The sequence below is a fragment of the Lepisosteus oculatus genome, chromosome 2, assembly GCF_040954835.1.
Source record: "Lepisosteus oculatus isolate fLepOcu1 chromosome 2, fLepOcu1.hap2, whole genome shotgun sequence".
In the NCBI taxonomy this organism is placed as follows: domain Eukaryota; kingdom Metazoa; phylum Chordata; class Actinopteri; order Semionotiformes; family Lepisosteidae; genus Lepisosteus; species Lepisosteus oculatus.
The window spans coordinates 43,243,040-43,256,328 of NC_090697.1; the positions used below are offsets into that span (position 1 = coordinate 43,243,040).

Sequence of the window (13,289 nt, forward strand, 5' to 3'; positions counted from 1 at the left end):
CAACTGAAACTGGTGGCGCACTGGGTAGCATTGTTGCCTCGCAGCGCTGGCTGGGTTCAATTCTGGACCTGGGGTGCTATAAGAAAGGAGTCTGCATGCTCTCCCTGTGCTTCTTTAGTGTGCTCCAGTTTTCTCCCACAGCTCAAAGGCATACTGGTAGTTTAATTGGCCTCTGTAAAACAACTGGCCCTAGTGTGAGTCTGTGTCTCAGACTGTGCGTGGGCCTGTCCTGGACTGGAATCCTGTGAAGGGTGTACCGTGCCTTGTGCCCTTGGCTCCCCTACAACCCTGAATTGGATGATGTGGTTAGAAGATGGACGGCTGTTTTTAATCAAAACCTAAATGCTCAAACTGTTCAAACCTTTGCAAGGCACTGTACGTTCATATCAGTCAATTATTTCCTGTTTAACACAATAACTTTAAAACATACAACTATTTTATGGTGTGGGCAAATAGACAGAGACCTGAAATAAGGATCTGAGAATCACGATGACTTGAGAAAATGGAGTTGAGCCATTGTTTCCATTCGTCAGTGTCCCTTGGGGAGAGTTATACCATCCACCTTTGTGTGCTGTCTAACACTTTACCCTGGCAACCAGAGGGAGGGTGATTTTGGAATCAGTATGTTTCCTGCCGCGGTGGGATGAAATTCTCTGTGCTCCTAGCCAGCAACAAAGCAAATGAGGAGTCTCACTGCAGGAATACTTACTTAATCGACCAGCCAGCAGCTCAACCACCTGTCACAAGACCCAAATTTAGCAGTGTGGGCATGCATAGCTATCAGTAGACGGTGCAGTTTTATCACGTTCTAGTTATCAGGAAGATAATGTTGTATGATCTTCAGGAGAATCAAATCTCATATGTGCATTTGTGGAAAAAAAAAGATTTGGAGAAAGAAGCTGGATCCTTAAGTCTATGAGACGGAGTGGTGTTCCAAGCTGGTTAACTTTTTTATGTTCTGGTGTATACTTCAGTAGTGGTGGAATAAAAGATGAGATGCCTGCCACCACTGTACATTAGAGTTTCTTCCAATTTCACACTGTGGCGTCATACATTTCCCCTTGGTTGGCTTCATATATCTAAGATCTCCTCATCTTTGTTATTGAAAAATTGTGATTGAGAAACAAAGTTGTCTTTTCATTTGGATTTTAAAAAACAAAAACAACCTAATTGTGTACCAAAACCCCTCAATTCAATTTCACTCCTGTCTCAACTTTGAGGAGAAACAAGATCTGCATCATAAATTAACATTCGCACAGAAAATAAAAAACGTAAGAGATGTAGAAATGAAAGACATTTTTCCATTTCAATTAAACCTCGTAAGCCACTCATCGCTGATAAATCGATCTTTCAGTACTATACCGTGTTTGCTATAGTACAAATATCAATTAAAATAACTTATAGCAAAAGTATTACAGTTTATTAAGTTAACTCAAAAGACAGACAAGTGTGAATTTGTGATTATGTCATGTTATTTGTTGATTCTGTGAACATCCCTTCCCCTGCAGTGCAGAACAATGTACAGCTCAGAGACCAGTGTTCAGTCTATGTCTGTCTGGAGCTGAGGAGTCAGATGTCTCCAAGACACTGTCAAGCATTCTCAGCACATAGAATAGACAGCTGCTCTCTTCCCTGTGAGTGTGAAGACAAATAAAGGAGAGAGCGCTGAAAAAAATTATAAATATGAAATAATTCTCTGCTGACAGAAATGTCCAAAGTGCTGTACAAAGACAAGATCATATATTAATCATTAAAAATCAATTAAATGAAGATACATTTCAATACCCAGCACTTCTAGTTCTAGAAATTAAATAAAACTTTCTTCAGCACGCAGTAGAATTGAACCTCCACACACAGCTTGGAGTCAGGAGTCTGACATTGTTAATTAATCCCTGCCTTACTTAAGGAACAGGAGGCACAAGTCATTACGTGTTACCCAGGGGTGACTGTCTTAACAGACCGTATGATCTGCCATGGAAATTGTGCACAATGCTGAACAAGGGATCAATGTAGATTAGTCTGTAAAACATTACTGAAACTGTTTACTTAATAACAACTAAATGTTTGTCAGTAAATGCTACAATTTAATGATGAAGTTAATAAATGTGTCTAAAAATATACAGACAGCTGTCATGTAGTACTTATGTCTACATATTCAAAGATCTAAAAAAAATCTATTCTTTTAAGGTGGTATCTTTCCTGTTAATTGTTTTCCAATTTCCTTGTTATGATTATTCCCCCCAAATTCTCTTTTCTATTTATAATCTTGTTTTTCCCCTTAACTAAAATACAAAAAACATGTCTGAAAATCTCTGGAGCTGTGAAGTGGAAGCACTGCATTGCACAACGTTTTAAAAACCCATGAAGCACTTTTCAGTAAAGTACATTACAGCATTATGGTCACCTTTTGAAAACAGAAAACATTATTGTATGCATAGACATGTCATAAAAAAAATGTATTAATCTTTCCCACCTACCAAGCACAAGTCTAAAATAATTAAACTGTCACATTTTTACATTTTGATTTTTTTTTACTTTAAAACACTATGTAAATATCATACACCATTCTAAAACATTTCAATTATATTATGATTTTATCAGAGAGCACTAAACGATGTTGCAGTTTATTTCTTTATTTGAGTAAATTAAATAATAATACTGTATATGTACTGTATATAAGGGTTGCCTAGTGGAAATGTTCCTGCGATAAACATTGGTGCTGTACCTTGAGCTTGTGCGTTACCCCGTTTGCTCCAGTCTTTCCAGCTGTGCGAATGGAAACTTCCATTGCTCTGCAGGGGACTGGCGTTCCCCTCCAGAAGGCGAGGAAGTCTTTCCTGGTTGTTTAATGTCGCGGAAAAAAGCTTTATCTCTGGCCACTAATGAGCCGTTGTGGAAATAACCTACGGAAAATAGAATGTAGAATTTGATCAAAGCTTATTTCTAGTTTCTCTTTGGCCATGGGTTTAATGAAATATTTTAAAAGTATTATGCATTTTATTGTTTTTATGATCATTAAAAAAGTTATGAAATCTTTGTGTTGTTGGACCATAAATTTGCATTTGTAAAGCAAAAAGTAATGCTACAACAAAACAAAAACTTTTTAGAATGTGAAATAATCTGACTTTAGGATATTTAGCTAAATAAATATATTTATAAATATATTTAGTTTTTTATGTAATTTATTTCTACTACTTTATATATGCGTAGTAAAGTTATTAGTAACCGTTTAAACGCTATGTCGATGTGAATGCAGTATGTCACATTTTAATATTTTTTTTTACTTCAAAACACTACACTTTATATATCATAAACCATTTTAAAACATTTCAGTTGTATTATGATTTTATTAGAGTGCACTAAACGATGTTACAGTGGTACACGCTCTGAGGGTTCGAGACAAGCCAGCTTTCAGAAGGCAAATCTAAAAAATGAAGCACAGGCATGTTAGCACAATTAACATATCTTTCAAGTTCATAAATATATAAAGTATTACATTTTCATGTATTCTTACTTGACAGTAAAAATAAACTGGATAATGTAAACATGTCTAACTAAATTATAATTTAAAATAATATGTATTTCATTCTATAGTTATGTGATAACTACCCTACTTCAATTTTTTTTTAATAATGGGAGCAGGCTGAACTAAAGGTTAGAAACCACAACTTTCGGTTTGTATGACAGTGCGTCGGTGTTGTAGCCAATCACTAACTGGTTCCGGGTTACCAAGGGTCAAGCGTTACCATGGATACAGTAAATAAACAAGACAGAAGAAGTACCAGTAAGGTATGTTTGGAGGGATATCTAAATAATGTAATTTGTGTCAGGGTGCATAGAACAAGTTTCCTTCTTATTTGTGTTATGGGTATTGCAAACATGTTTTTGCAATATGTTTTTTCCATTGTAAAATGTCATATTTACATACTTAGGAGACATTTCATCTCGTGTAAACCGACACCATCGAATTATATTATAGACACAATGTTAAGGGGCTGTGTTTTAGACACTATAGTGTGCTAAGTTTTGTGCTCTTCCTGAGGGTCACTGGGAAAATACAAAAATAACAATAATAATGTAGAATTGCTGAAAGTTATGGAGAAATAGGATAAAGGCATGGAGGAATAGTTTTGCCCCAGTGTTCTTATAATGTATAATTTAAGGTGTTTATCTATAGTGGATTTGGATTTTGGATTATTAGTCTGACATATAATTGTTTCTAATGCAGTCAATAAAAAACAGAATAAAAACACCACTTAAAGATGGGACAGAATGTTGCCTTTTTGACTACTCAAGACTGTTTGTTTAGGTGATCAATAAGATTCAACTGTGTCATCATCAACTCAACTTGCTGGTCTGCCATTCTACTCCATTGTTAATTCAGCCTGCTGTTTTCATCTTTTGAAGATGGCAGCTGAAGGGAGCTTTTAACAACATAAACAACACTATTGTCTTGAAGGGCATAAACTGTGTTGATCCTCATAGATATTTCAAATGGAGAGTGAAAACGTAATTAACGCAGGTTTGCAATTAACATGAGGCTGTCCTTTTCCTACAGGGATTTGATTTATGCTTAAAATCAATCAAACAGTATAGTGGAATTGATCAGTTAGGATCCTTCAGGATTTACTTAGAAAAATGTTCTTGGTACTTTACTTAGCTTTTAGCCAGTAAGCCTGTAAAGAGTTGTTTTTATGCTGTTTGGAGTTTTGATGCAGAGATGGTATTATGGAAAAATGAGTGTATCGCTTTCGTTTGTCTCCTCTTTCTTTTCAGAAGACAGGATTGTAAACATCTAGGGCATACAGGAAGATGCCGGATATCATGGACATCCAAAGCAAGGCAGCAGCCAGTCCTGGCACAAAGCCACGCATTTATCCGCCAGTGGCCAAACTCAATCCTGTTGCTGACCCACGGAAAATGAGAAGGATCATTGCGGAGGACCCAGAATGGTCTCTAGCTGTAGTTCCCCTTCTTAAAAACCTGTGCCTACAACATATCGTTAAAAACTTCCATAGTAGGTTCTTTTTGCCTTTATCACATTTTTATGATGATATTGTAGAGCATGTATGTGAGTGTGGCTTTCAAGTGAAAGCATGTGAAGCCAAGAGCCTTCTGGAATTAACATATCAGGTTTTTTAAAGTCTTATTAAACAATGGCAATATTCAGACTTCAGAAACAGTTTTTTAAGAATATATTTAGAGACTGGAAATCCAAAGAAAAAGGATGGAAAAAGGAAAAAGGTTTTAGATTTTGAAGTAGTTCAGGTGAGTAGCTGCGTCAGCATGCGTAGGCTGCAAAGGAACAAGTAATAGGTTTATTCCATGTGGAAGAAGGCTTGGACACCTGAAGAAGGCTCCACGGCCGAAATGTTGTGTTTTCTTTCTTCTTTTTCTCAGCATGGAATAAACCTATTACTTGTTCCTTTAGATTTTAAATGCATGCTTTACATGTGTTAACACATGTGTTAACCACTTGTTTGTTAACAGCAAAATCAAAGTGCAAAGACGTGTTAGAATGTGGAGTCTTCGGGGCACATTGTATTCTAGAGCTACAGTATGATAAAGTCCTGACTAGCTTTACTCCTGTTTTCTAAACAAATCTTGTATTCCCCAGATGACTTCTGGTCTGATTCTCATTTTACTCCCTAATTGAGAAGGATAAATTCAAATTACATGTCATTGCTTTTATAGATTGTATGACTAAAACAGAAAGAAAAAAATAGAAGCACTTAATCTAAATTTAACCAGTTGTAAAATGTTAAAGCTCTCAAAAACCTTTAATGATCAATTACTACCAAAATGTATAGGTGTGGCAGTAATGAGTTTTTAAATATGTCAGAAACCATTCACTTTTAGTTTTGAACACCAAAATAAAATTTCGTACATCTTTTTTCTGCATGATTTAACATGATAAAATATACATTGAGAATGAAGATCATGATGTGTTTGTGCCCCCAGTGAATCATACCATTTCATAAGACCTTTTAGCAGGTTTCTGTATGTCACAATTCATGACACATAATATTGAACTGGTGAGCCCCAAAGTAATTTCATTTCAGTTAGAACTTGACGCCATTTCTTCAATCAAGATTAAGTGTAAAGTCTGTTCTGCTCTGAAGCATGCTCTTGAGTGAGGCTTAATGAAAGTCAGTGATGAAACTGTCTGATTAACCACAGAAAAGACATTTTAAATACAAGACACAGTGCGTGTTAGGAATACTAAAATTTATTAAGTTCCAGTATGAAAACCCTGTAGTGCTCTTGATCCAACACTGACACTGTGGGGATACAAATTACCTCCATTCTCTCATGGACACTTGTTATTTATTTGAAGGAGTAGTTTCTATTATGTATATTTCCTTTAAAGTACTGTGAAGCAATACTATGACTACATCGTTACCTTCCCAGCTGCAAAAAATCAACTCTTAAATCACACAAAACACATTAAATTGAATATTAAGGAAATAAAACAACATATTACATTAAACAGAGTATATTTTTTCAGAATTTAACATATTGGTCTATAGGCAAATACCTCAGACATTCCAGAGATCTGCCCTTTCTTTATCTCTTTAAAATAAATCTGTATTAATGGATGGTATTTGTTTAAGGATGGAACTTTGTATTTCATTACTGTTTGTAATTAATTAAACAATATATAGAATTAATAACTATTAGTATAAGAAATATCTGAATTTTATTTTTTAATTACTATCAATGTATGAATGTATTCAATGCTAATTTATTTTGTATATTAACTCATTAACTCCGTGGATGGAGCTCTTGAATAATTGCCGTTAACATGCTATTTCATTTTCGATTGTTACCTATGAGAAACATTATTTCTTCTAAAAATGTTAAATTTTTTCTTCAAATGAATATATCAGACTACAGCAAAAAAAATATTACCATAAAAAGAAGTGACTGCTCATTCAGTGGGCAAATGCATTGAGTTTTTTTTTCTTCTTGAAAGCCTAACCTCTTACCACCCAGACTTAGCAAACACTGCTTATTTCTTTATTTCAATGAAATATCTTCTAAGATCATAAATATTTGATATACATTATGAATTTATAATATGCTCGGCTGGAATGTTGCCTTTCATCATGGGTGCATTTTTAAATAGAACTGATCATAAGCAAGTATGTCTGTAAACACATTTCCAGTCCCTAAATTGTGGTATATTTGCTAGAGTGTAGTGATGTTCTTTTATATATGAAATCACAACGGCACAGACATTGTGACTGCGTTGCCAGTAGATGTTTAAACTTTGAAGCCAGTGTTTTCTTTTTGATTAGAGAGTGCTCTGTTTTTTAAATCTGCTTAATCATAAGACAATGTCGTTATTTAGTTTTGGTTTAAAACATTGAATTTTAAAGTGGTAACGACATAGTAGATGCTAAAGCCTGATCAAAAGCAAGTTTTCTTACAGTTATAATACATTAAAGAATTGTTTTATGACAATTAAGCACCTCACGTTCAGTAATTGTCAGCTCAGATTAAAATTCATATTTTGTCAGTAATGTGAATTGTAAAGTGTCATAATAACAGTAAACATTTTTCTTCTTTCAGTACTTGATTTTTTGTGCCTTCTTATTTCATAGATAATCCAATTCTTGACAAACTTCTTCCCAGTCACAAAGCCCAAGTGCTGGAAAGGCTGTCCACCAGCCTGCCTTTACAAGTGACAGCCAACCTGATAAGCGATGAGGGGTATTGGATGAGGTGTTGCACAGAACGCTGGGGCGTCAGTGACGTTTCTTGTTACGGACAGAGCTGGAAAAGGATGTTCTTTGAACGTCATTTGCAGAACATGATTGAGCTCTTTATCCCTGATGTGACAGACCCACAAATGATCCTGGATATGGTCCCCCTTTGCAGGAATTATGTGCGAAAGATAGAGATATCCCAGCTGTTACCACCTGTCCGGGAGCCACAAAATGAGGATGATGATGCCTCTGATACAGCCAGTGACACTGGTTTTGACGGTCCTTCCATGGATCATTTTGACTTCGGCATTCTCCTAGACAAGCTCAGTCATCTGGAAGAGCTGCATGTGGTGTATGGAGTCAAGGGATGTGGGATGAACTTTGAATGGAACCTGTTTGAATTTACCTATCGGGACTGCCAGTCCCTCGCTAAAGCTTTAAAGTCTTGCAAATCTTTGAAGGTATGTTCTGTTCCAAGAACCTTTAATTGCAGAATGTTGTAAATAATAATAAGAAGAAAAAGAAGAAGAAGAATATACTGCCTTTTTGTCACAAAAGGCAATATTTGCTTTTGGAATTTACATGTATGCTTAAAACATTTTTATAATTTAATGATATGTAATTAAAGGAATCCAGATCACGCCATAATGCAGTATATTTACAGGCCACATATACTTTTCTATTGAAACCCAATTTCATCTGCCTTAAGAGCATACCTTAAGAAAAGTTACAATTGAATTGAGGTTGTTCTGCCTATCTACCTTATTTTGTTGCTAGAAATTAATTAATCCAAAATGTAATTATCCCATGATATAATTAATTATCCCAGGCTCATCCAGCCCTTTTCTTGACAAATTCCAGGGTTTGGGCTTCGAAAGCATGGCTAAGTAGCTTGTTTGAGATTCCCAAAATCATTTGTAAGAAAGGTAAATGTAAATATTTATTAGAATACCCTTGTAATACAACTTACCATAGTACCAAGAAGTAGGCAGAGCTGCTGATTTTTCATGGCATGTGAGTATGAAAACAGTGACAAATTAACAAATATAACACATTTGGTGTATGATTGTGACACATGAATTTTCACGTCTTTTTGAAGGTCTTCAGAATACATGAGAGCAAGGTAGATGATGAAAAAGCCCGAGTGCTTATTCACAGCTTACTGGATCACCCCTCCTTGAAGGAGCTGGACCTTTCTCACAACTTAATTGGGGACAGAGGGGCAAGGGCTATAGGCAAACTGATCAATAGAAGCCAGCTGGAAAAGCTCATTGTTTACAACAACAAAATCAGAGGTCCAGGAGCACAGGCAATTGCATATGCACTGTCCAAAAATGCCACCCTGCTGTCTTTAAACCTCAGACTGAATCGCACTGGAGATGAAGGGGGACAGTCCATTGCTCAGGCTCTTCTAAAGAATACCACCCTTGTAAGCTTGCATCTGGGCAGCAATGAGCTGACAGAGCCCACAGCCTCTGTTCTGTCTCAGGTTCTTGTTCAGAATACAACCCTGAGAAGCATCAACCTTTCATGCAACAGACTAGGAGCAGTAAGTAACTCTTTTACTCTTTTAGGTTTTCAGTGCAAGAAATAAACTTGTCAAAAAATTAAAGCATTTTAAGTTTTGGCAAATAGTTATGTTCTAGATAGGTAAACATAGATCAAGGTATCTCAAACAAGTGATAGAAATCATTTGAAAAAAAAAACTCTTTCCAGTGGTCTATCTTAATTATGAAAAACAGGTCATTTTCAGTTCAATAAGAAAAGGTAGATCTGGAATGCAGTGTTTGCCTCCTTGACTCTTTTGACTGTGATGGTTGGAAACATCAGAATCGAATCAGAGAGCCCTTGCTAATTTGTAAGTGGCAGCTGGTTAGGGTGGTCAGACATTTTAAAGACATTTCTGAACACTTTCCTATCTATTATATATATTCAAAATTCTCAGAAATGCCTTAGCATTGGAAGGAACCTGTTAAAATTTAACTTTGCACTTGTTTTCTGCCTACACTGTTTTAAGTAAAAATAGGGTGATATAAAGTGCTGTAACATAGTACCTGCATAAAACATAATAATCATATTCCAGAATGTTTACAAGAAGTAAATGTCATAAATGTGATACTAGTTGCTAGAAATGTTTTTTTTTTATCATGTCCAATTATAAATGGCTTCATTGTTTTCTTTGATTTCTGTTTTGAAGGATGGGGGCAAACTACTGGAAGAGGGCATGTCTCACAACACTACTGTGGTGGAGTGTGATATACGCCTAACAGAAGTGGGGCAGGAGAGTGAATACTGTATCAGCCAGATCCTTAGAGGCAACCAAGAGAAGGCACGCAAGAGACACCTTCAAGAATCTAGAGCAAATAAATAGATCCTCATATGTACAGTTTTCACATGAGTACTTTGACATGCCTTTGAAAACATTTTGAATATAGTTTATTAAATTAAGTTTTGCATGCATGAAGTACTTCAGCAAAAAGTGTTATTAACAGATCAAGATACTTTTTAAATGTTTATGTTTGATGTTTGTTTTCATTCAAACAAAAATAAAAAAAAACATATCAATGCTTTTCTATAATATAACTGCTATAGATTATTTTTTGACACATTACTGCTACCTTCACTCTGTTGTTGAATCAATAAAGAAATACATTTCCATTGAATACACAAAATGTTTTTATTGGTCAGTTAACTTGTCAGAACTCTTGACACACAGATTTGGTTTGCAATCTTTGTAGTTTTATATGCAACATAAAGGCAACATTGTGATAGTGTGGAAATACATACAGACTTGAATTTTGTAATCTCTCACAGACATTAGAAAAAACATTTGACATCAAGCTTGTGATATACTGCACCTCCAGCTGTATAAATGTGAGTTTACATTTCCTATTTGTTGCAAATATGAATCAGATATCAATGGAACAATTTGGAAAACAATTCATACAGTAGGCAGAGCACAACTTTTTTGTGTACAATTGCCATGATTTTAGCTAAGTGAAATCACTGTGACTATGGGGGGAAAATGTATGATATAAAAGAGCTGTTACGCGAGATAAAAATTCCACAATACCTATATTTTTATGCCTATCTGAAAAGCACCAGTGTATATACAAATGTGTTATATTTTTTTACAGCTGTCATGAGAAATTTGTCCAGTGATCGATCTCATTGTCTCCATAAAGTAATAGAGTCAATTATTTTTGACATTTCATTGATTTTTATTGGGTGACATAATCAGATCATATTTGCTGACATATGAGACATTTTATTACAGGAATGATTCTTATTTTAAGGAATTCAAATACAGCACATCATTTTATTAATAGTGAAGAAAGCAATTTGTTCAGTAATTAATTAAAATTCCACAAAGACTGACCACTATTGGAAACCACAACATTTTAATCCTCATGTGAGGTTTATTGAAAACCTATAGCTGCTCTTTCAAGCCCAAAACAATTCCCAAGAAATATCTTTTCACCCCTCTTAATGATATTTTTGAGAAAAAGTTGGCTATTCCTGTCCCTTACATTTTGCATCTAATTTTAAAATACTTGAATATAAAGAGAGCAAGAGGAAAATGTTCAGTTCAATCTTCCATATTGATTAAATATTGTTCTTCTGTTTGGTGCTGTGCTTACTAGTAAGTGTGTGTTTGTGTCTGTGAGTGCTCTGTGATGGACTGTCATTCTGTAAACCGACAGGCTTTGGCCTCAGTGTGACCCTGTAAGGTGAATGTATTAAATATACTATAATTTAAGTTTTATCCAGATCCATACATACTGTATATACTTAGATTTTGCACCATAGCAGCTCAACATGTACCATCGATTATTTGTAACTTACAATTCTACCCATTTAGACAGCCAAATAGACTTTGGTGATTGCTGCCATTGTGATTATATTTTAAATTTAAAAATTTGTTTCGAGTGCAGGAACAGGCGTGGGCTAATTCAAAGCTTTCATGGATCTTCCCATTGCAAACCCACATGGGGCTTCATGGTTGATGGTGGGTTTTTAATTCAGTACAGGGAAAAAAAACTTCCAGTACGCAGCCAAAATGAGTAACGTATTGAAATGTATAATTGTTTGGTAACGAAATTGACTCTTGTTTAATATACTCCTTGTAGTATGATTTTAGACAGAAACCTGCTATGTTGTCAATTTTTTTTTTCTTTCACTTTGAAGCTTCCTTGAAAAATCCATCAGGCATCAGTGACAACCAGGATTACTCAGTATTACTCTGGATCAAAAAGGTTTAGTTGAAAAAGCTGCAACATGTATCTTCTATATACTGTATGAAACTGAAAGAAATGTAGTAAATCTGAATCAGGTTCAATAAAAAAAGACTTCCCAAAAGGTAATCATCCTGTGTTTCTGTAACTGTATAGCATAACTTTAGATTACACTTTTCATTCTTTGTTGGGTAAAATTACAAATGTTGTTTCATGTAAGCACCTCATAATGGTAAAGAATTGTTCTGAGAAGTAGTTTATCATTTTCAGTATACAGGATTCAGGCAATGCAAATAAAAAAGAGTGCTCTGACATTTTTTATTTCATTATACAGTATTTATACAGTACCTTTTGATGTCTATATGGCTACTAGACCCATTACTTTTTTTTCCAGAACATGTTTCAGTATATATAGTGGTTCAGTTCCAACAAACTGAAAGTTCTACATTTCACATTTTTAAAAATTAGTCGCATGTGACAAACTGATACAAGTTTGTACAATCGAAACTGGTTGACACCTCTTAGTTGTGCATTATTTACAGTAAAAACAGCACCCACCTTTTTTACCTTACCTTTTTCACAGACTGTTTACAATGTATGTACAATTTAAAAAAGAATATCTCAAACATTTAAGTTAGAAAATTCATAGAACATTTCTCCCCCTTAAAGGACATTTAATGTTCAGCTAAATGAGAAATGGTGTAACAGTCATTGTATTACACATGAAGATTGTACTGTATATACTAGATCTTCTAACATTTTTAATATAAGATCTTTAACATTGTCTCCCTCTTTTTGTTCTTTTTTCCACTTAACATCAGACATTAGGCTTTGCAAGGTCATAATAACTGATTTACAGTTTTTGTCTATATGGCATCTTATAAGTAATTTATTTTTAAAGCCACCCTTAAAAAGCTGAAGGGTGGAGTTGTTACAGATTCTACATGTCCAAAGCTTTTCCAATAATTTAATTTTCTAATGTAACTTATAGACAAGAACATGACAGTTATAAGGTAATTAATGCTTCAATGTCTAATTGAAGACATGCTGACACGCTCTTCTGAACTTCAGTCAAAACATGAAATATCATTGGGCATTTTTATAAGTTTTGGTCCACATCAATCAAAACAGTATTTGGAAACAGACACTGTTCAGTGTGTCTTATATAAGATTCAGTTGCTTGGACTAGATAATGCTGCAGAAAATTCTACAATTATTATACAGCTATATTTATACCAGAACAAACCACCACCCCACGCATACAGCATCTGGTGGCATGGGCGTTGTGTGGTTACATCTTTTATCAATGTGATGATATCCAATGGATGTAGTTATAGGATCC

The 13,289-nt window shown here is 34.8% G+C and overlaps 1 protein-coding gene across 1 annotated transcript; it reads left to right on the forward strand.

Annotated features, from left to right (window-relative positions):
- The first annotated feature begins 3,742 nt into the window (after window positions 1-3,742).
- On the forward strand, window positions 3,743-10,375 carry tcte1 (t-complex-associated-testis-expressed 1). Its single transcript, XM_006625977.3, has 5 exons — window positions 3,743-3,789; window positions 4,777-5,017; window positions 7,608-8,173; window positions 8,812-9,261; window positions 9,910-10,375. The coding sequence occupies exons 2-5, from the start codon at window positions 4,813-4,815 to the stop codon at window positions 10,081-10,083; spliced, it is 1,395 nt and encodes a 464-aa protein (XP_006626040.3). The 5' UTR covers window positions 3,743-3,789; window positions 4,777-4,812; the 3' UTR covers window positions 10,084-10,375.
- The last annotated feature ends 2,914 nt before the right edge of the window (window positions 10,376-13,289 follow it).

Bases quoted from the DNA above. Each gene is read 5' to 3' on its own strand.
- tcte1 (XM_006625977.3), top strand. From the start codon at position 4,813: ATGCCGGATATCATGGACATCCAAAGCAAGGCAGCAGCCAGTCCTGGC. The intron at 5,018-7,607 runs GTAGGTTCTTTT...CTTATTTCATAG, and splicing joins TATCGTTAAAAACTTCCATA to ATAATCCAATTCTTGACAAA. The intron at 9,262-9,909 runs GTAAGTAACTCT...TCTGTTTTGAAG, and splicing joins CATGCAACAGACTAGGAGCA to GATGGGGGCAAACTACTGGA.